Source organism: Gopherus flavomarginatus, chromosome 24, assembly GCF_025201925.1.
Source record: "Gopherus flavomarginatus isolate rGopFla2 chromosome 24, rGopFla2.mat.asm, whole genome shotgun sequence".
NCBI classification, from domain to species: Eukaryota; Metazoa; Chordata; order Testudines; family Testudinidae; genus Gopherus; species Gopherus flavomarginatus.
The window spans coordinates 7,649,371-7,671,734 of NC_066640.1; the positions used below are offsets into that span (position 1 = coordinate 7,649,371).

The 22,364-nt window shown below is 51.6% G+C and overlaps 2 protein-coding genes across 2 annotated transcripts in view; one reads left to right on the forward strand and one right to left on the reverse strand.

Annotated features, from left to right (window-relative positions):
- Positions 1–1,858: 1,858 nt before the first annotated feature.
- LOC127040397 (serine-rich adhesin for platelets-like) lies at positions 1,859–21,879 on the reverse strand. The gene is given in 8 exon segments (XM_050934509.1): positions 1,859–2,714; positions 3,486–3,582; positions 3,980–4,447; positions 4,450–4,623; positions 4,626–5,759; positions 5,847–6,392; positions 20,994–21,338; positions 21,513–21,879. Coding segments are annotated over 8 exon segments (3,987 nt in total).
- The window catches only part of NRTN (neurturin), an 85,563-nt gene continuing 85,015 nt past the window's right edge, over positions 21,817–22,364 (forward strand). The window contains exon 1 of the mRNA XM_050934277.1: positions 21,817–21,960. The gene's annotated coding sequence lies outside the window, so the exon portion shown is untranslated. The remainder of the gene's footprint in view (positions 21,961–22,364) is intronic.

The following is a 22,364-nucleotide window of genomic DNA, read 5'->3' on the forward strand; positions in this document are numbered from 1 at the left end:
TCCTCTAACTTGTAATGGTCCTCATTGTCCGCTGGCCCTGGCATGCCCCTAGGCCTGGCACTGCAAGTGGGGGCAGTGTAGCATTGTGTATGTCAGTTCTATGTTGCTCCTGCACTGGGGGTAATCTCCCCCTGGCTGTTATAAGTCCTTTCTAGCTCCTAGACTCTGCCAGAGCCAGGCACAAGGTCCACAATCTGGTTTACGCTCTTCATATCTTCTTCCATCTCACCCCCTCTCCTCCTATCCCTATACAATTACATTCCCCTCTTTCAGCCCCCTCCTTCCTCGAAATTTCTCCTGCAAAGGCTTTCAAACATACAGCACAAGAGAAGGGAAGGCGCCGGGGGAAGAGCCTGCACTGCTTTAAGGTTGAACACTGGACTGGAAGTCAGAAGGCCGGGTTCTGCCACTGACCCGCTAAGGGACCTTGCTCACTCCCCCTCTCTGTACGTCTACTTCCCCATCTGTAAAATAGGGATGATAATCTTCACTTTCCTTTTCTAAGGGAAATTTACAGTGAAAGGTGCAATATAAGAGCCAAGAATTACTGACATTGGTGCGTCGTCTGCTTATCTGGGAGCTGTTCCTTGGAGGATGCATTGTTTCCATGGACTGTCCTGCTGATCAGGATTGTAAGTTTCTTGGGGCAGGGTCACTGTCTCTGCACTGTGCACCACCCGCCTCTGCTGATGACACTCACTCAACAATAATCTCTGGTGGCCTGAAAGATACACCCCTGACTTATTCTGTGGGCCTCATCCTCTTCTCATGCAAACCGGTGTAAATCAGGAGTAACTCGCCTGAGTTCCACACAGAACACCACTAGTTTTATACTTTTGCAGAGTTTTTGTCTTGTCTTTAATGTCTTTCCACCACCAGAATGATGCTCACAACCCCGTGCACCCCCACCAACCAAAAATGAGATCAATAGAATCTAAAAATCCAAACGAAAAAGCCTCCCCCAATCAGTGCTTTAGCCCTGAAGAGGGAGAAGACCCAGAAACTCCCTGAAATCCCCTTAGGGCTTTGCCTTTGCTATTGCTTTTACATAGATGGCCCCCAGATACTCCGGTGATGGGCGGCTGTATAAATCCCCAAGCAAGGTAGCGAACAACAGTTCTGCTCACAGCTCTGGGCTGAGTTCTCAAGTGGTCGTCCTATGACCTTTGTCTGATGGCTTCGTATTTGACATGTTGTAAATAAAACACTAATTGTAAAAAAATGATGGGAGGCACCCAGTCCTGCCGCTTCTGTCCTCTCTTTCCAAAGCCCTCCCTGCTCTGTGTCCTTTTGCTCCAGCTCTGTAATTTCAGCTACGTTTTCCCAGGCACGTTTCCATCCACTCCATTTAGGGCTGCTTTGCATTAAGATGTTTGTTTAGCAGCTACTGGTTTTGGCAGGACATTGTTGCCTTGGTGGCGTTTGTTTTCTCTCTGAGGCCTCCGGGGGCTGCGTGTGGAATGGTCTTCGTTCACATGCGAGGGATTCTGCAGCCCAGCAGAGGTGACGTTTCTTTGAGAGCCTTGCATTGCATCCTGCTGATTGACTGCTGCAACGCTGCCCAGCCTGGGGGCAGTGGGGAGAGGGACCCATCCAGCACATCCTGTGATGCAATCTGCAGGGCGACTGATGCTGGTGTCGTGCTACAGGCAAATCCCAAAGGGATGGATGGAGCAGATAAAGCACCACCTAGATCAGTCTCTATCTAGGTCCTTTAAGATGGTCTGGCTGGCTATTCAGGCTGTGCTCATCTCCGCTGCTTTTCTTGCTCCATTGAAGCTCTTGGTGCCTGCTCAATCACTGGCTGCATAGTGGCATTTCTTGGTACACATGCTTCGTAATTTGTTGATCTTCCAGCTTAATACTGCGTCTGTACCAAAAATGCAGCTGAAGTCAAACCAGTGCTGGTGGAGGTGCTGACGGAGGTGGAGGTGCTGATGGAGGTGGTAACGGAGGTGCTGATGGAGGTGCTTGTGCTAATGGAGGTGGAGGTGCTGTTGGAGATGGAGGTGGTAATGGAGGTGCTGGTAGACGTGGTGGTGGGGGTGCTGATGGAGGTGGTTGTGCTGATGGAGGTGGAGGTGCTGATGGAGGTGCTGGTGGGGGTGCTGATGGAGGTGGTTGTGCTGATGGAGGTGCTGGTGGAGATGGTTGTTCTGATGGAGATGCTAGTGGAGGTGCTTGTGCTAATGGAAGTGGAGGTGCTGTTGGAGATGGAGGTGGTAATGGAGGTGCTGGTGGAGGTGCTTGTGCTGATGGAGGTGCTGACGGAGGTGCTGATGGAGGAGCTGGTGGAGGTGGAGGTGCTAACTGAGGTGCTGATGGAGATGGAGGTGCTAATGGAGATGGAGGTGCTGATGGAGGTGGTTGTGCTGGTGGAGGTGGTGATGGAGGTGTTTGTGCTGATGGAGGTCCTGGTGGAGGTGCTTGTGCTGATGGAGGTGCTGACGGAGGTGCTGATGGAGGAGCTGGTGGAGGTGGAGGTGCTGGTGGAAGTGCTTGTGCTGATGGAGGTGGAGGTGCTGATGGAGGTGATTGTGCTGGTGGAGATGCTGGTGGAGGTGCTTGTGCTAATGGAGGTGGAGGTGCTGATGGAGATGCTGGTGCTGTTGGAGATGGAGGTGGTAATGGAGGTGCTGGTGGAGGTGGAAGTGGTGATGGAAGTGTTTGTGCTGATGGAGGTGCTGGTGGAGGTGCTTGTGCTGATGGAGGTGCTGAAGGAGGTGGGGGTGCTGATGGAGGTGGTAATGGAGGTGGAGGTGGAGGTGCTGGTGGAGGTGGTGATGGAGGTGCTTATTCTGATGGAGGTGCTGACAGAGGTGCTGATGGAGGAGCTGGTGGAGGTGGTTGTGCTGATGGTGGTGGTTGTGCTGATGGAGGTGGTGAAGGAGGTGGAGGTGCTGATGGAGGTGGTTATGCTTATGGAGGTGCTGGTGGAAGTGCTTGTGCTGATGGAGGTGGAGGTGTTGATGGAGGTGATTGTGCTGGTGGAGGTGGGGTGCTGATGGAAGAGCAGGAGGAGGTGGAGGTGCTGATCGAGGTGGTAATGGAGGTGCTGGTGGAGGTGGAGGTGCTGATGGAGATGCTGGTGCTGTTGGAGATGGAGGTGGTAATGGAGGTGCTGGTGGAGGTGGAGGTGGTGATGGAAGTGGTGATGGAGGTGTTTGTGCTGATGGAGGTGCTGGTGGAGGTGTTGTGCTCATGGAAGTGCTGACGGAGGTGCTGATGGAGGAGCTGGTGGAGGTGGAGGTGCTAATTGAGGTGCTGATTGAGGTGGAGGTGCTAATGGAGATGGAGGTGCTGATGGAGGTGGTTGTGCTGGTGGAGGTGGAGGTGCTGATGGAAGTGGAGGTGGAGGTGGAGGTGCTGGTAGAGATGGAGGTGGTAATGGAGGTGCTGGTGTAGGTGCTGATGGAGGTGGTAATGGAGGTGTTTGTGCTGATGGAGCTGCTGGTGGAGGTGCTTGTACTGATGGAGGTGCTGACGGAGGTGGAGTTGCTAATGGAGGTGGTTGTGCTGATGGAGATGGAGGTGGTGATGTAGGTAGTTGTGCTGATGGAGGTGGTGAAGGAGGTGGAGGTGCTGATGGAGGTGGTTATGCTTATGGAGGTGCTGGTGGAAGTGCTTGTGCTGATGGAGGTGGAGGTGCTGATGGAGGTGATTGTGCTGGTGGAGATGCTGGTGGAGGTGCTTGTGCTAATGGAGGTGGAGGTGCTGTTGGAGATGGAGGTGGTAATGGAGGTGCTGGTGGAGGTGGAGGTGGTGATGGAGGTGTTTGTGCTGATGGATGTGCTGGTGGAGGTGCTTGTGCTGATGGAGGTGCTGATGGAGGTGCTAGTAGACGTGGTGGTGGGGGTGCTGATGGAGGTGGTTGTGCTGATGGAGGTGGAGGTGCTGATGGAAGTGCTGGGGTAGGTGGTGGTGGGGGTGCTGATGGAGGTGGTTGTGCTGATGGAGGTGCTGGTGGAGGTGGAGGTGCTGGTGGAGGTGGAGGTGGTGATGGAGATGGTTGTTCTGATGGAGATGCTGGTGGAGGTGCTTGTGCTGACGGAGGTGCTGATGGAGGAGCTGGTGGAGGTGGAGTTGCTAATGGAGGTGGAGGTGCTGGTGGAGATGGAGGTGGTAATGGAGGTGCTGGTGGAGGTGGTGATGGAGGTGTTTGTGCTGATGGAGGTGCTGGTGGAGGTGGAGGTGCTGATGGAGGTGCTGGTAGACGTGGTGGTGGAGGTGCTGATGGAGGTGGTTGTGCTGATGGAGGTGGAGGTGCTGATGGAGGTGCTGGTGGAGGTGGAGGTGGTGATGGAGATGGTTGTTCAGATGGAGGTGCTGGTGGAGGTGCTTGTGCTGACGGAGGTGCTGATGGAGGAGCTGGTGGAGGTGGAGGTGGTGATGGAGGTGGTTGTGCTGATGGAGGTGGAGGTGGTGATGGAGGTGGAGGTGTTGATGGAGGTGGGGTGCTGATGTAGGTGGTTGTGCTGATGGAGGTGGAGGTGGTGACGGAGGTGGAGGTGCTGATGGAGGTGGTAATGGAGGTGCTGGTGGAGGTGGAGGTACTGATGGAGGAGCTGGTGGTGCTGATGGAGGTGGAGGTGGTGATGGAGGTGGAGGTGTTGATGGAGGTGGGGTGCTGATGGAGGTGGTTGTGCTGATGGAGGTGGTGAAGGAGGTGGAGATGCTGGTGGAGGTGGTTATGCTTATGGAAGTGCTGGTGGAAGTGCTTGTGCTGATGGAGGTGGAGGTGTTGATGGAGGTGATTGTGCTGGTGGAGGTGGGGATGGACGTGGTTGTGCTGATGGAGGTGCTGATGGAAGAACTGGTGGAGGTGGAGGTGCTGATGGAGGTGATTGTGCTGGTGGAGATGCTGGTGGAGGTGCTTGTGCTAATGGAGGTGGAGGTGCTGTTGGAGATGGAGGTGGTAATGGAGGTGCTGGTGCTGGTGGAGGTGCTGGTGGAGGAGCTGGTGGAGGTGGAGGTGCTAATGGAGCTGCTGATGGAGGTGGAGGTGCTGATGGAGGTGGTTGTGCTGTTGGAGGTGCTGATGGAGGTGGTTGTGCTCATGGAGGTGCTGGTGGAGGTGGTTGTGCTGATGGAGGTGGAGGGGCTGATGGAGGTGGTAATGGACGTGGAGGTGCTGGTGGAGATAGAGGTGGTAATGGAGGTGCTGGTGGAGGTGGAGGTGCTAATGGAGGTTGTTGTGCTGATGGAGGTGCTGATGGAGGTGGTGATTTTCATGGAGGTGCTGGTGGAGGTGGAGATGCTGATGGAGGTGGTAATGGAGGTGCTGATGGAGGTGATTGTGCTGATGGAGATGCTGGTGGAGGTGCTTGTGCTAATGGAGGTGGAGGTGCTGGTGGAGATGGAGGTGGTAATGGAGGTGCTGGTGTAGGTGTAGGTGCTGGTGTAGGTGGTGATGGAGGTATTTGTGCTGCTGGACGTGCTGGTGGAGGTGCTTGTGCTCATGGAAGTGCTGACGGAGATGCTGATGGAGGAGCTGGTGGAGGTGGAGGTGCTAATGGAGGTGGTTGTGCTCATGGAGGTGCTGGTGGAGGTGGTGATGGGGGTGCTGATGGAGGTGCTTGTGCTGATGGAAGTGGAGGGGCTGATGGAGGTGGTAATGGAGGTGGAGGTGCTGGTGGAGATGGAGGTGGTGGTGGAGGTGGAAGTGCTTATGGAGGTGGTTGTGCTGACGGAGGTGGTGATGGAGGTGGTTGTGCTGTTGGAGGTGCTGATGGAGGTGGTTGTGCTCATGGAGGTGCTGGGTGGAGGTGGAGGTGATGATGGAGGTGCTGATGGAGGTGGTTGTGCTGGTGGGGGTGCTGATGGAGGTGGAGGTGTTGATGGAGTGATGGAGGTGGTTGTGCTGGTGGAGGTGCTTGTGCTGATGGAGGTGCTGACGGAGGTGCTGATGGAGGAGCTGGTGGAGGTGGAGGTGCTAATGGAGGTGCTGGTGGAGGTGTTGATGGAGGTGGTTGTGCTCATGGAGGTACTAGTAGAGGTGATGGTGGAGGTGCTGATGGAGGTGGTTGTGCTGATGGAGGTGGAGGGGCTGATGGAGGTGGTAATGGAGGTGGTTGTGCTCATGGAGGTACTAGTAGAGGTGATGGTGGAGGTGCTGATGGAGGTGGTTGTGCTGATGGAGGTGGAGGTGCTGGTGGAGGTGTTGATGGAGGTGGTTGTGCTCATGGAGGTACTAGTAGAGGTGATGGTGGAGGTGCTGATGGAGGTGGTTGTGCTGATGGAGGTGGAGGGGCTGATGGAGGTGGTAATGGAGGTGGAGGTGCTGGTTGAGATGGAGGTGGTAATGGAGGTGCTGGTGGAGGTGGAAGTGGTAATGGAGGTGGTTGTGCTGATGGACGTGGTGATGGAGGTGGAGGTGGTGATGGAGGTGGTTGCTGGGCTCAGCTGTGACTATCCTCATTGCTGAGCTTCTCCTGCCTCTTAATCTGAAGCAGCAGAGGAAGGCAACAAAATCAACCTGTGACTTTCCAGTTTTCCTCGGTGCCCGCATTCCACTGCCATGCCATAGAGTTGGGATAAGAAGCGGGGGGCGGCGGGGGAAGGGGTCTGTAGAGCTGCAGCTTTGTAGCAAGCTTGATGTCATGCCATCTCACAGTGGCTGCTGAAAGGCCCGAAACATGGCAGCCAGCTGGTGCCATACATGTATCCACTTCTTTCAAGCATCCTCCGGCACAACCTATGGTGCTTCCCAAGTGTTTGACAGTTGCTGCCTGCACGGTGGCCTGTCTGAGCTGGTTGTAATCTGGAGATGGAGGCTGGTAATGGTCAAGGACTTTGTTTTTTCTGGATTAATAACCAGCCCAATGTGCTTCTTGCACTGTGGCAATGGAAGAGTAATGTGCTACATTGTTATAGGATCTCTCATGATATTCTCCCATGATAGGGGGCCATCAGGATCCCAGACCTCCCAGACGAAATGCAAGGACTCAGTGTGTGTAATAGAAAACAATCCCATCATATTAATACTTACAGAAACAAACATGGGAGAGACAGGAGAAAAGAGGGAATAAACCACCCATTAAGTCAGCTTCATCCCGCCAACTGGGCCTTCAAGCCCTTTGCTTCCTTCCAACCTGTCCTCTGTTCCAAACCTCTACCAGAGGGGGTGCCTTCTGTTTTATACCAAGAAGGGGTTCCCATCATGCCTTGCTCTTAAAGGGGTACTCATACCTGGCAGCATTCATAGAGAGGTTAAGAGAGTAATTACTTAAATATGGTCAGGCACAAACCTTAAAGGGATTAAGCACCCCATTGGAATCCCCACCTGGCCCTATAGAAGCTGAACTGTACAACCAGTTCAGATACTACAGAAGATGCCATGTGAAATTGTCATGCTTCCCATGTTCCCTGAAGACCTTTCCAGATTCTCACCCTCTCACCAGTTTTTAACCCTTTATTTATTTTATTTGGAAATTTTCCATAATTAATTTCAGGTGGGTACTCCTCCGGCATCTGGGAATGTCCCCTGCCTGTGACAGATGGAGAGGCTTAGTTGCAACATCTGCACTGGTGTGGCAGGGGGCAGAGGGAAGGGTATTTTCCTTGTCTTCTCTCCCCTTGGAATGAGGAGGTGATGCAAGGTGAGATATATTTGTATGGATCATGCTTCATCCCATACATGGTACCAAAGCCCCTCGGAAAGACAGCTGTGAATGTAACAGAAAAGGTTCTAAGCTGAATGTGTCTCAGGGCTTATATTACAAGATACTTGTAGATAGTGCTGTACTGGCGCAATAAGAGGCTTGTCCTAGCTCCGCTTATCTATGGTCAAGACCCCACATAGGCTCTGGGCATCTATAGCACTCAGGTAGCGATTCTGCAGCAGCATCCACCTGGCAGTGTAGCCTAGTGGATGGAGCACAGGACTAGCACACAGGAGGCTTGAGTTTAAGCCCCAGCTCAGGTAATGACCTGCTGCATGACCCTAAGCAAGCCATGTTGGCCCAGGTCCTCAGGGGTATTCCCATTGATTTCAAGTGGAATTAGGTACCTAAATACCTCTCTGGATCTGGATCTTCCTCCCCTGGTCACCTTGCCAAGTTAGATTCACTCTTTGTGATAGGCTCTGGGTCTCAATATATGTCTGCACAGCACCCTTTATGATGGGGCCTCTAGGTGTCATACAGATAATGAGAGCCTGAGATACATTTTTAAAAGCTGGCTTTTAATGAATGAATGATGTCAATGAATAATACAACCAGGACCAGCCCTAGTGTTGTGTATTTTGACAGGACATTTATTTTTGCAGTCCCTACCTTTTCAATTTCAAATATGCCTGATTTGTGAATGGACAATGCACAGTTTGGTTCATTGAAGACTATTCCAACATTTGATTCCACGCTTTCTTTCACATATCGTGCCACTCCCCCACCAGTACGACCTGTTCAAGGGTGACCAGACAGCAAAAGTAAAAAATCGGGATGGGAGAGCGGGATAATAGGAGCCTATAGAAGAAAAAGACCCCAAAATCAGGACTGTGCCTATAAAATTGGGACATCTGGTCACCCTAACCTGTTTTGCCCTTCCAATATATTTTGTACCCTAGAATTACTGTGTCCCTTTGATTATTCTCATTCCACCAAGTTTCTGTGATGCCTGTTATATCAATATCCTCATTCAATACGAAGCACTCTAGTTCACTCATCTTATCATTTAGACTTCTAGCATTTGTATATATGCACTTTAAAAAATTGCCAGTTTTTATCTGTCTGCTGTTACGTGATGTAATCGAATGGCCTCTTTTTCATTTGGCTGTTTCTCATCAGATCCTACCTGTATTTTATCATCGTCCATCCTCTCCTCCTTACTAGGACGTAGAGAATCTCCATTAGTAGATCCTCCCCTAAGGGATGTCTCTGTCTGAGCCATGTGCTCCTCTGCACCTGTTGACTTTCTCCCAGCCCTTAGTTTAAAAACTGCTCTACCACCAGAGACAATTCCCGCCCTGAAGGGTTTACAATTTAAATAGATGAGGCAGACAAACGGTGGGAGGGGCCCCAGAAGAGCAAAGTGCCTTGGCCAAGGTTACGCAGCTGGGAATAGCCTGAAGATCTCCAGATCTCCGTGCCCTACCCACTGGACCATGCTGTCTCTAGAGAACTCTTTCCCCTCTCCCTGTTCATCAGTGCGGAAATCTGAAACCCAGGTGTGCTGGGCACATCTGCAGTTCATTTTCCTCTAGCCTGGGATGCCAGAACAAGGTGCATAGGACAGGGAATTCTGACGGCATAAATCAAAGGAGGGAAATGCAGCCTTTGGAATCCATTTGTCCAGGAAGCATCACAGCTTCCACTTTGGAACACCCGCTGTGCGGAGTCTATTGGTGGAACCAACACCTTACAGCGGTATGGCCAGTAAGCCCGGTCACAGCAGCCCTTTAGTTTACTGCTCTGGGAATGGAATGGCTTTCTTTGGGCCATAGGAACCGCTATAATTCAAGCAGCTGGATGTTGCTGTTGCTGCCAAAACAACTGTGTTTTATGGGCGCCACCAGCCTGATGAGAGAACAAGGGGTGTGCCCAGAAGGAGCAATGGCAAAGTGGAGCGGATTTATTTCTTTGTAAATCCAAGTTCAGGTAGGGTTGCAAATGGCTTTCTGGGCCATGCGAGGGGAAGCGAATCCTGCTGGATCGATCTGGATGCTTTGTGGGGCAGGGACTGTCTGTGTGTCTGTACAGCACCTAGCGCAAGGGGGCAAATCATTTAGCAGTAGGATGCCAGTGTGGTGCATCTGGGAAGCCTCAGAGCAGGAATATGGAGCTATTCCCATGAAGCAGCGACAGGCTTCGGTCCTATTTGGAAACGGACCCTTGCTTCTCTATTATAGCAGCTACTTTTTGCTCTGGCATCTGTCTCCAAGGAGATGCTACTTGTCACTGCTGCGGGTGTATCCTTCCCACTCCACGGTCCGCTCCAGGAGTGCCCAATGAGGTCTCAGGTCTCCAGCTGCCACCTGTCTCTGGGCAGGGATCTTTGTTCCATTTCCCCCTGACTGGGGGTTTTAAGACTGCCCAACTCCCTGCCATACGCTTTGATCTCCCCAGCAAGCCAATCTGCCCCAAAGGCCAGCACCAGTGTGTTGCTTTCTCTCTGAGGGGCTCTGACCCGTGTATTGTCAGCTGTTACCACCCCGCTCTTTCTAAGCAAGTACCTTTAGTCTTAAGGTAAAAGCATTGTGGAGAAAATGTATAACAAGCCATCAAAGTTCCTATACACATGCTCAGAGCTCACCTATCTGTCTTATGGGGCACTGGTAGGTCAAGGCTTTCCATCCCTTCCACAGGGGCTGGGCTCCCCTTGGATAGAAGGTCCTGTCTGTTCACTGGCTCAGAAAGAAGGCCCTGAGCCAGTTTAAACCCAGCCTTGTTATAGCCAAAGCTCTTTCTTTCGCTGTTGATTTCCGGAAAAATCAGTTTGAACCACTATGTGCAACTCTACCCCCTGCCCTCAGAGTTAAATACAATCCCTGGCCAACCATGTAACATACACCATGTACACAGTACAATCCCCACAGATATTGTGTGCGGTTGAAATATCTGTCACGCTACTTTCCTGTGACTCTCACGCACGATCACAAGGTTAAACTGAATGCAAAGTGTGTGCAGATGTTGCAGCGGTGGCATGGAAGCACTGGTGCTGGTTTTCCTCTCACCGACCCCACTTTCAAACCATCTGTTGACTTCAGCGGAGTCTTTCCTGAAGTCGGCTGGGCTAAGCAAGAGCAGAATCAGGACCATGGTTAAAGGCATCGTGGTCACCTGTCCAGTCTCAGAACCCGAGGCTGTCAGATCACCATGTGCATGTGGGAATAGAACTGACTTTTGCTGGTTCCAAAGGCATGGACCTCTCTCCAGTAAGCTCGGTGGGAGAAGTCTCTGAGTCTCTGTGTTCCATGTAGAAGAGTGTAGTAGTGCACAGACACACATTGTTCACACACACAGATTCAAGACAGATCTTGCTGGAAGTAGAGAACTTGTTAACTCCAGGATGATGCAGTGGGGAAGATGGCTGCTCTGACCTATCCCAGGGCGGTGAGACAGCCTCACGTAAAACCATTACACGTCATCCAGTGACAATGGGGGACTGTCCAAAGGCCGGGAGAGAGTCCATCTGGCTGCGCTTCTCCTTACCTTATCCAAATTCTTTGGGGCTGGACATCTCCCAAGATCAGGACGCGCTGGAGTGGCTGGGCCAGAAAAAGCAAAAATGTTCATGTGCTTCTTTTGTCCCTTTCAGATTCAAACTTGCCCTTTGGCAGGACAGCACCAGAGCTCTGCAAGTTCCAAAACCTTTAGGGGAAAGAAAAGAGGCCTTCATCCTAAACTAGAAAACTTCAGCTTTTCTGTAGCGTGGCACCTACAGCTGCGGGACCTCTATAGGGGGGAAAAAGTTGTGCAGTCCTTAACCTGAACAAATTCAAAGGTTCAGACCAAGTCAGTTAAATATGGTCCTGATTTGGTGAAGCAGAAGTAACCCATCCCCAGTGAGCAAATAGGGCGACCAGATGTCCCGATTTTATAGGGACAGTCCTGATTTTGAGGTCTTTTTCTTATATAGGCTCCTATTACCTCCACTCCCCACTCCCTGTCCTGATTTTTCACATTTGCTGTCTGGTCACCCTGTGAGCAAAGGAATCAAGCATACACTTCAGCACTTCGTGAAAAGGGAAGAAATTACTTGTATGCTTACATTTAAGAACATGCTTGAGAGCTTTGCTGAACTGAGGCTTATCATAGGAACTGGGTTTACATGGTTCATGGCTACCATGTAGTTGAATCAGCCTTCAGAAGAAGGGATTTTATTTAGTACACTAGCGTTCAAATGCACAGTCTCCTTGTTTGTGGTGTATATTCATCCAGCCCAGCTATCAAGTTCAAATTAGAAGTAAGGCACACATTTTAACAGGGAGGGTGAATAACGGATGGAATACATTGCCAAGAGAAGTGGCAGATTCCCCATCGCTTGATGGCTGACTTTCTGGAAGATCTGCTTCAGCCAAACTCAAGTTATTGGGCACAATATGGAGATAACTGGGTGAAATTTAATGGCCTGTGATACAAAGAAGGTCAGACATAGAAGGTCTAATTGGTTCCTTCTGACCTTAAACTGTATGAATCTATGAATGCTGGCAGTGTATTCCCAGTTAGGAACAGTCAGGAGTGGCACAGTATTCAGAATTCTCTCATCTTTGGCTCTATTTCTCGAGGGAATCGGTACTGTTGATACGATGGTCCAGTGTTTCCAGGCTCCACTTGTAAGCTCCCATCTCCCGCTGTGGTCTAAGCTTATGTACTAAGATTAGTTGCATCATGAGAACATGTAATTATGAAATTAGGCAGCCTAATTAGATCGAGAGATAAAGCCCTGTATGGAATAATGTTTTTCCAAATCTGAACATTGGAAGCGGCATAAAGGGAGAACAAAGGCAGCTGTTCGTGCAAGCAGGCCTTGATGCTGTAAGCACGGTCTAGTGGAGAGGTCACCGCACTGAGACCCAAGATGTTCGTTCATTCCTTAATTTTCCTGCTCATGGAACATACAGCGCACACTTCAGATCACCCATTTCCTGGTCTCCTGCCAATGTTGCAGCCTGCTGTATACTGCAAGGTTGGAAGCCATGACATACCTCCAACATGTATGAGGCCTTCCACAAGGTCTTCTCCATCCAGCTTTTGTTTGATCTAACCCATAAAGCTGGTGGACACTCTGACTGTATGGACTCTGGCGTATGGAGCAGATGGCCAGAGCCACCTGAACTAGCATTGAGGCTGTTGGGAAGACATCAGAGGCTGAGTGGTCAAATACCTGAGCTCCTCCTGCGTAATGTGACAACCCACCACAGGCCTTCAAGACATAGGGTGTCCATTCCCAGCCCTGCACCTCACCTGCTGGGTGACCATGGCCTAGTCACTTCTGCTCTTGGTGCCTCTGTTTCCCTTCCCACCTCTTCTCTGTCTTGTCCATTTACATTGTAAGTTCTTTAGGGCAGAGATGTCTTGTACTATGTGTATCTATGGTGCCCAGCCCAATGGATTGCTGAGCTCAGGATGGGGTAGTCTGGAAATTCTGAAATAGCTTCATCCAAATTTTAAAAACTGAGTTTTCGCTTTAATTAAATATGAACATGAATAATGCAGTCAGGACAGTAGCCTCTGATATTTATTCTAACATGCATCAGAGGTATTCTAACATAGCTGATTTCACCATCTAGCAGTGCCCAAAGCATAGTGAAAAGCAGGCAGGTATATTTAGTCATGTAGGATGGATTTGTGGATAGAGCACTACTATAGCACTTGAGTAGTGCTAGCTTCTAGCCTGCTAGGTTGACCAGATGTCTCAATGTTATAGGGACAGTCCCAATATTTGAGCCTTTTTTTTATATGGGCTCCTATTACCTCCTACCCCTGTCCCAATTTTTCACACTTGCTGTCTGGTCAATCTATAGCCTGCTCCAAAAAGATTAAGCCCCTCTGACTTCTATGGGTGCAAATATAAACTTCAACATTTGAACCAGTTAGGGCTGGTCAACATTTTTCCCTTTATTTTTGTGACAAATTTAAAAAAAAATACAAAAATGTTTCTATTTCAAAGTTCTTGAAACAAACATTTTTTTTGGGGGGGGGTTAATGATTTTTTTTCGTGGTTGCCAAACCCCCACCAAAACTTTCCAAACTACAGAGAGACTCCTGTGTGAGACATGGGTGGAGGTGAGTGTATCAAGTATTTTTGTGAACATTCATGAAATCAGGAAAACATCACATGACATCCCTGTACCCAATCAAAAATTACACCATGGCAAACCAAAATTGCAAATAATTTGAAAAAAAAATCAATTTTTTTTTGGAGAAAAGGTAAGCAGCAGCAACATCTCAGTAATTTCTGATGAGCCATTTTGCACAACTGAAAAGGTTTGTAAAATCAAAAAAAATTGTGATTTTTAAAAAAAATATATATATATTTTTCATTTGAATTTTGTTTGAAATATGTTGGCCAGCTCAAAAACTGATGCAGAAATGTCTCCCTGCATCCACAGACGCCTGAAACAGAGGCACGAGCTGCTGCCACATAAAGATCTGTTAGCTCTGAAGCCTAATGTGATATATGTCAACACTGACAATAACTATTTCACTTCTGCTCAAAGCACGCAAGGAAGAAAAACCAGCTATGCTTTCCACTCCTCTTTGGACACAGAATCTCTTTGAACTAGAATGTTTGTTCCTGTTGTTTGTTCAGCTCTTCAGTCAAGTCCTCCTAGTCCATCCTACCTGCTTCTTTTGGGGAGAGGTAAGGCTTTGACAACAGCAAAGGTCTTGTTTCCAGGCAGCATTAGAAAAAAGGGATCTTCTCATGTGACTCTCTTAATATCAAACATTTAGATTGAGGCCAATAGCTGCTACTGCAATCAGTTTGAGGCCTCGTGATGAGACTTAACCCCATCACCTGCAAGGCTGGCAAATGAACCCAATTAGTCAGGTTTTCTGCCTGGAGAGGTGAGTAGCTAACTGGCTCCTGGCCAGAGAGGGTGGAGCTGTTGTCAAAAGAGGACTGAAGGAGCTCAGTTGGGGAAGAGACTGCAGGGGAGACAGGTTTCTCTGTCAGAGAGGAGCCCAGGGTAAGGGTTTAACAGGAGGACAAAGGGAGCAGCCCACTACTGGGGCAGGGTGGGAAGCCCTAAGGTAGGGTTTGTGAGTAGAGAGGGAGGAGTTCAGTAGTGGAAAGGGGGCAGAAGAATTATTCAGGTTCATTTGGTCTTGTTGGCGATACCCTGAAAGGAGTTTGAACTTTGTGACCGGCCCAGGAGCTAAGCCACGGAAGGTCTGGAGCCAGAGGCAGCCAGCCAGCAGGTGGCACTGATGCTGATACTAGTGATGTTAAGCCTGGATGCAAGGGAGTGCTCCAAAGGTGAGTGTGTCCCACCACAGGCCCTGTTGTGCTAGGGGCTGTACAAACTTATTGTAGATGACTGTACTTTCCCCAAAGAGCTCCCAATCTAAGGAGAGGTGCAAGGTAGGTGAGACAGACAGGGGAGGACAGGGTTACAAAAGTAGGATGTTTCAGGGCAAATGGTATGTGTGTGCACTGGACTGAAACTCAGGGATCTGGATTCATTTCCCAGCACTATCACCAACTCCCTGTGGGGCCTTGGGCAAGTGCTCTGGGACTCAGCTCCCCTGTCTATGCAGTGGGGATAATGATACTTCCCTGCCTCATAGGTGTGTTATGAGGTGCTTGGACCCTCTGGTGCTGGGATGGGGGCATGTAAGAACCTCAGTAAAATTAGCTGGGTTTTAGCAAAGAGCAATTAAGGGGCTTTGCCTGTCCCTAATTGCCTCAGGGGGGAGCAGGGAGGGGCACTCATTTATGGCTCATCTAGTAGCACTGCCATCTAGAACCCACTAAGATCCTGGTTTGAGCTGCAGGGTGCACAGGTAGACACAGGAAATCCCACAAAAGAATTAAGTCCCTTCTGGAACCTGGCCACCATTCAGCAAATGCAACTGAAACAACCTGTGCCCTTTGCACTGCTCTAAATCAACAGGGCCTGTAAGATTTCAAGGGCCCAGATCTGACTTAAATTAAAAGTTGCTGCTGCTTGTAGGATTTAAATTCCTTGACATCAGTCTGTACAGAGCTGACATGAATGATTTATTATTAAAAATGTCTCCCAGCAGTGTGTCTTTGCCATATTAGAGCACCGCTGCAGTCTTGGTTTGGAGAATGGGAAAAATCTCTCTAGCTGGCATTTTGTACATCTCTCACCCTGGTATTTGGCATCTCCTGACTTGGTCTTGCCCAAGTTCTGCCATGGAAAGAGACTGTGAGGAACTCTTGCTGCTAGAGACATTAGTAAAAACAGAACGCAGGGTGCTGCACATTGGGATTGAAAGTGCGAGCGGATCCCTGACCACTTCATCTGTAATAGGCTAGCTCAATTCCTGGATTCATAGCTTTGTTTTGTTTTTAAGGCCAGAAGGGATCGCTGGATTATCTTGTCTGACCTCCTGTTCAGCACAGGCCAGGAAACTTTACTTCAGTTACTCCTGCACTGAGCCCAGTCACTTGTTTAACTAAAGCTCATCTTTCAGAAAGGCAGCCGGTTTTGATGGAAAACCTTCAAAAGATGGAGAATCCACCACTTGGGTTAAGGCACAAGCCTAGGACTTGGGAGGGCTGGGTTCAGTTCCCTGCTCTGCCACAGATTTCTGCTAAGTTCTTGGGCCCTACTAAATTCAGCATCCATTTTGGTCAATTTCACCATCCATGGGATTTTAAAAATAGTCAATGTCATGGTTTCAGATGTTTACAGCTGAAATTCAATAGCGGTGTAACCCTGGGGGTCCTGATCCAAAAGGGAGTTATTGGGGGTGGGGAAGGGCGGTTGCAAAGCCGTTGTAGGGGGGTTTGTGGGATTGCTACCCTCACTTCTATACTGCCTTCAGGGCTGGGCTCTGAAGGCAGCAGCTGGGGAGTGTCCTGAAGCTGCGGGAGGTTCCCAGATGTGGGTCTGATCTCCCCCTCCACGAGCAGCCATGCAGGGGAAAGGGAAGTTCCCCTCCCCAGCATAAGTTCATCAGCCACTTATGACTTGGGCCCAGATCCTCAAAAGCACTTAAGCTCCTAACTTCCATTGATTTCAATGGGACATAGCCTCCTACATACTCTAGTTCCCATCTCTACAATGAAGATAAAAGCATCTCCCTACCTGGCAGGGCTGTTGCAAGTCTAAGATTGTGAGACACTTTGACCCTATGGTAAGAGGCCAGATATGTACCTGTAAGAGTGGAGGGATGTGTGTGTTATTACCACTGTAGCAGAGTGATTACCTGCTCCTGCTCCTGTGGGGCTTGAAACAGCCCAGGAGAGGGCTGTGGCTGGGGCAAGAAACCTGGGCTGATTGAGGAAAGTAGGCTCAGCTGTTGTCGAGCCCCAATCAGGCCCAGCTGGCCCCTATAATTGAGCCAGGAGCCCAGTCAGTCTCCCTCTGCCTGGCTGTAAAGAGCTAAAGACAGGGCTCCTGAGGGGAGCAGGGCTGGGGAAAGACAGAGGAGCTGAGGAGCTCCAGCCTGGAAAGCCCCAGGCTGTGGCCTAGCATTGGGCTAACAAGTACTGGGGGTTGCAGAGGGCAGCCCAGGGGTAGGCCAAGGCAGCAGGTCCAAACCCAACCTTGCCAGTGATGAGTAGGCTAGTACTGCAGTCTGCCCCAGGGCGTGGGTAGCCTGGTACTGAGGCAAGGTGGGGATAGTGGGTGGGAGTCTCCTGGTTAGGGGATACCCTGAGAGAAAGGGGTTACTGCCAGGGGGCAGCACCCCAGGTAAAGGGGGCACTGTGGTCCTGGGAGGGCCACAGGTAAGGCAAATCACTAGCCTGCAGATGGTGCTCTGGAGCTGGAATGAGCTAATTCTCAGAAGTCATCAGCAGGAGGCACTGCTGGGGTGAGTCTGTACCCTTACAACCACTTTCCTTGGTAGTTTGTTCCAATCGTTAATTGCCCTCTGTTAAAAGTTTGTGCCTTTGTTTCTAATTGCTATTTGGCTTTAATTTCTAGAAAACAGACAGCAAGGGCAATTTTGTGCTGTGCTCTGTCCCCCCCACCACCCCAGTCACCATACTGCATTTTCCCCTTCCCTTCCCAGCTGCCCACAAAAACATCATGCCAAGAAAGATCACAACAGCCTGTCTCTGAGAGTCATGTGCTAAAGTGTCTCGCAGGTTCGGTTGGGTTTGGCTGAGTCTGCAAAACTGGGCTGGAAGAACAGGTTCTGTGGGGATGCTTCTGGTATTTCCACCCATGCCAGTGGTACCTTCTGAGCAGCCCACCACGTGGTAGTTTGTGTGAGCTAGGGTGTGACTTGAGCAACACGGCTGCACAAAGGATAAGAACTCCCCCCCCCCCCCTTACCCAGCCATGTAAGGGGAACAGGGTACTGGCCTGCTTAGTGTTTCCTGGAGAGCCAGCGAGAGTGTGTGGGGTAAGGAATGGGCAGTCTTGTATCTGCATCCCTTACTCACCTGAGCCAGCACTAGGCAGTAGCAATACACTGGTGATGTAGGCTGGCAGTAATTGCTTTCCCCTAGGAGCACAGAGGAAGCAAGGTGGTGGTGGGGTGACTCAGAGGGGCATCTCTGAGTCATGGCCACCCTTTTGCTCAGGGCTGCCCCATTGAGCCAAAATGCTAGCAGAGGGGGAGAGCAGATGCAAGACATACTTGACCACTAGGGGGAGCTGCAGGCAGGAGTCGGTAAGGAAAGCCAGGGGAAGCTGGTGGAGCTGTTGCAGCCAGGTGAGTTGGGTGCATAAAGCATCCATCTCAATCCTAGGGCTTGCCTGCTTCCTTCCGAGAGAGTACCACGTCTGGCACTTCCACTTCAGGTGCTGCTGGCTGCCAGGAAAGGCAACGTGAAGTCCAGGGTATGCAAATGTTATCTACAGATTTCTGAAGTTTGAAGAGGCTGAAAGTTCAGCTTTGTTTTGAGTTCTGACCCCTGGCTCAGTTCAGTTTTGAGTCTGGCTGTCTGCTTTGCACCCAGTGAGCCACAGGACATCAGCCAATGCCTGCTTCACACAGCCTCACACTTCCAGTACTCCAGAGAGAAATCATCAGCCAGCCCCCCCCCCCTCCTTCCCACCTTGTCTCTCCTTTAGCCCACTCTCACTGCTTCCTTCCTTCACATTTCATACCCATCACCTGGGCCTGATAAGGTACCTACCCCCCTATCTCTCCAGTTATACATCTAAACACTGGATGGCACCTAGGCTGAGTTTCTGCTGTTGACCTGTTTAAAAAAAGTGTGGCAAGAATTTTTAAAATAGAATAGTGTTTGGCCCCTACTCCTAATTTTTAGTTAAAACCCAATAACCAGTGGGCAGATAGATCAAGACCCCAAATCTGCAAACATTTGTACACATAAGTAACTTTAGCCATGTAAGGTAGCCTCATTGAAGTCAATGAGTAGGAACATATGAAGTGCCAGACTGGGTGGACCTTGGTTCTGATCCAGCCTTGTATACCATCTCGACATTGGCCAGTGTTAGAGGAAGATTTAAGAACCCCACAGTAGCAGATGTGGGATAAATCTGTCCCTCACATTGAGTCTCAGCCTGATTTCTAATAGAGAGTGGGTTAAACCCTGTGGCATGACTTTGAATAGTCTTAGTATCTGTAAGTGTCCAGTCCCTTTAAAATATTAAGTTTGTGGCCTTAATGGCTTCCTGTGGCAGTGAGTTCCAAAGTCTAATCACAAATTGTGTGAAAGGGCATGTCCTTTCATCACTCTAGAATTTCTCTCCTTTGGTTCTTGGGTCATGCAACAGGGAAAACAGAAGGTCCTGGTCTCCCTTCTCTATCTCGTCCATTATTTTATACATTTTCATCATGTCCTCTCTTATTCATCTCCTTTCTAATGTAACCATCCCAATCTTTTCAATCTCCTTCCACAGGAGATTTTCCAGGTCCCTGATCATTCTCGCTGCTCTCTTCTCAACTGCCTTTCATTCCGCAATGTCGTACAAGAACGGCCATACTGGGTCAGCCCAATGGTCCATCTAGCCCAGTATCCTGTCTTCTGACAGTGGCCAATGTCAGTTCCTCTAGAGGGAATGAACAGAGCAGGGAATCACCAACTGATCCATCCCGTTGTCCATTCCCAGCTTCTGGTATTGGCCACAACTGCATTCGATATTCCAGCCTGCTTCTCCACTGCCCTGAACCTTGCTGTCACCAACACTAGTGCAAAAAGGGCAGTGAATGCTACCAAATCTCAATGTTTGTGTTCTGCACCCACTGGCCCAAGTGACTGCTCAGAACACGCAGCCATGGAGAATTAGGTCAGATGGGACTATTTATGAGTAGGCATCAAGTTGATCACCCTAAGTGGTTGTTAGACTGGGACCCCAAATATGGGACATTTCAGGCCCGCTGCAGCGAGCAGCCTCCCAGGTGCTGCTCGGCCTCAATCATAGTTGAGGGTTTTCAAACTTTTTGTGCTGGTGACCCCTGGCACATAGCAAGCCTCAGCCTGTGACTCCCTCCCCCGCTCATAAATTAAAACGGGGGGGGGCAATTTACTGGGGGATCAGGCTGCCAACCCCTCGTAACCACCTTGTGACCCACTGAGGGGTCCCAGCCCCCAGATGGAGAACCCCTTTATTCCAAGAAACTGTCCCCAAGTCTGCATGGAAATCAGAGGTAGCTGCAGGGACGGGGCTGCTTTGTTTTTTACGTCGATGAGCGAGGTGTGAGCGAGTGAGAAATAGGGCTGCAGCTCTGAACAGGCCTGGGGTGACCTCAGCTCCCCGAGTTTGCATAAGGCCTTTCACATCTTTGCATTGCCCTGAGGGGGTCCTCGCTCCCTTCCCAGCCTTGAGTCATGAGCAGTCAGACAAATACCCAGTCTGGGAACAGATGGCCGAAGTGAGACACCTTAGCGTGTCCCTGAAGCACCCGCGGGGCAGGCCAGGGCAGAGGCCGGATAATCCACCTTGCTGGGGGATTAAGGTGAGGACCGTGCTCCGGCCGGGCGCAGCCCAGCGCGTGTTTTCGGGGCCGGTTTCGGCGGGACGAGCTCAGCAAAGCTTCCTCCCTCTGCCCTGCGTCCCAGCCTTGCGCCGGAGCTGCCCAGAGCCGTGCTGGGAGCTGCCGGGGCACGGGGATCTGCTGCGCTTTGGCTTGGGCTCTGGGCGCTTTCCAGGGCGCAGCGCTCCGGGCGCACGGCGCGGCAGCGGGGGAAAGGCTGGAGCCAGAGCAGGGGTGGGGGGGGGGGGCGGGTTGAGAGCGATGAATGCCCCCCTCCCCCCCCGCCCAGGCTTGCAGATAATTCCCGTGACTCTCCAGCGGGGGCCGTTCCCCAGTTAGCGCCTCGCTTTGACCGTCTCTGTCCCTGCCCGGCTCGCCGAGCCCTCCCGCCCAGCAGCCAGGGCTCCAGTAACCCATTTGGCAGGTCGGGTAATCCGAGCCTGGGAGGAGGCGGTCCCGAACCCGCCACCCGGCTGCCTCCTTTGCGCCGGGCTCCGCCCCAGCCGGGCTCCTCCCTTCGCATCTTCTGCTGAGCCCCGAGAGTAGCTGCACCTTTCCCCAGCGCGCTCCCCCTGCTCCGTGCGCAGCGCAGCCACCGGACTCGGAGGGTCCTGCTCGCTCGGGGCACCGAAGGGCAGGCGAGGGCTGCGGGGACCGCCCGGGACTGAGCAGGGCCAGGAGGATCTGCCCGCAGGAGGAATTTGAGCTGGAAGTGGGAACCCGAGGAGGAGGCGCTCGGGGATCGCCCGCCGCTGTTGGGCTCCGGAGGGGACTTGCCGGGCGGAGAGTAGCGCAGCTGCCCCGCTCCTAGGCAGGGAAGGGCCAAGGAATCCGGGCAGAGCTAAGCCCATCTCTGGGGCATCACCAGGGGACGAGGGGTCAGAGCTGCTGCCCGCGCTCTCCTCCCTCGGGGATCCCTTCCGCCAAGCGGCCGCGGGGCTGGAGAGGGGTGGGTTGGAGCCGCGGGGCAGCCCCGGGCACCGGAGAGCCGCCTGCCACCCTCCTGGACTCCGCCGGGCCGGCTGGGCGGGGAGGGAGAAGCAGCCGGCTCCCAGCCACGTGCTCGGTGTTTGGGGTGCAGGGTTCGGGGGGCTCCTCTCCCAGCCAGCCCGACCCTAGTCCGGCGCGGGAGGCGGGCGGCTGCGATATGCCCCTGATGCCGGTTGGATGCTTGGAGGCCGGACGGGGCCACGATGGGACTTCCCGGTGAGGATGCGCTGGACCCGGAGCCTGCCCGCTGCTCCAGCCTGGCGTGAGGAGTTAACCGGCCGGGTGGGGACTGGTCCTTGCGCTGCCTGGCTCCCTCCATGGAGGGCGTGGACCCGGGGGACTTGACCCTGCTCTTCATGGCTCGGGAGCGGAGAGATTTGTCTCCCTTGGGACTCAACAGGAGACGCAACTGAGGAGTCTGGATTGGCCGGGCTTAAAGGTAGGGATAGCCCGCTTCCCTGGGCTGCTGCTTCCAGTCTGCAGGGGAAGCGGGGGGCGGATTGGAGGGGTGCACCCCCCCAGGCTCTGAGCCCCTCCTCGGGCGAGCACAGGTGGGTCGGCACCTGGACAGGCGAGGTTTGATTGACCAAGGCTGCTTCTCATTCCCCCCTTTTGAAAGATCATAAAGAAACCAACGAGATTTTAACCCACTTTCCCGAGCGTTTCAGTTATGGGTATTCTGGGGAGCAGGCTGGTAAATCGGAGGTTGCTGCTTCTTTTACATATGCCTGAAATAAACCATCCCCCTCCGGGCGCTTAGCTTAGGTGGTGTCCCTGGTGCCTCTTTTTAACATCAGATTTCCAGATGGCTAGACCACGTTTTATGGTTTTGGTTCATTGAAA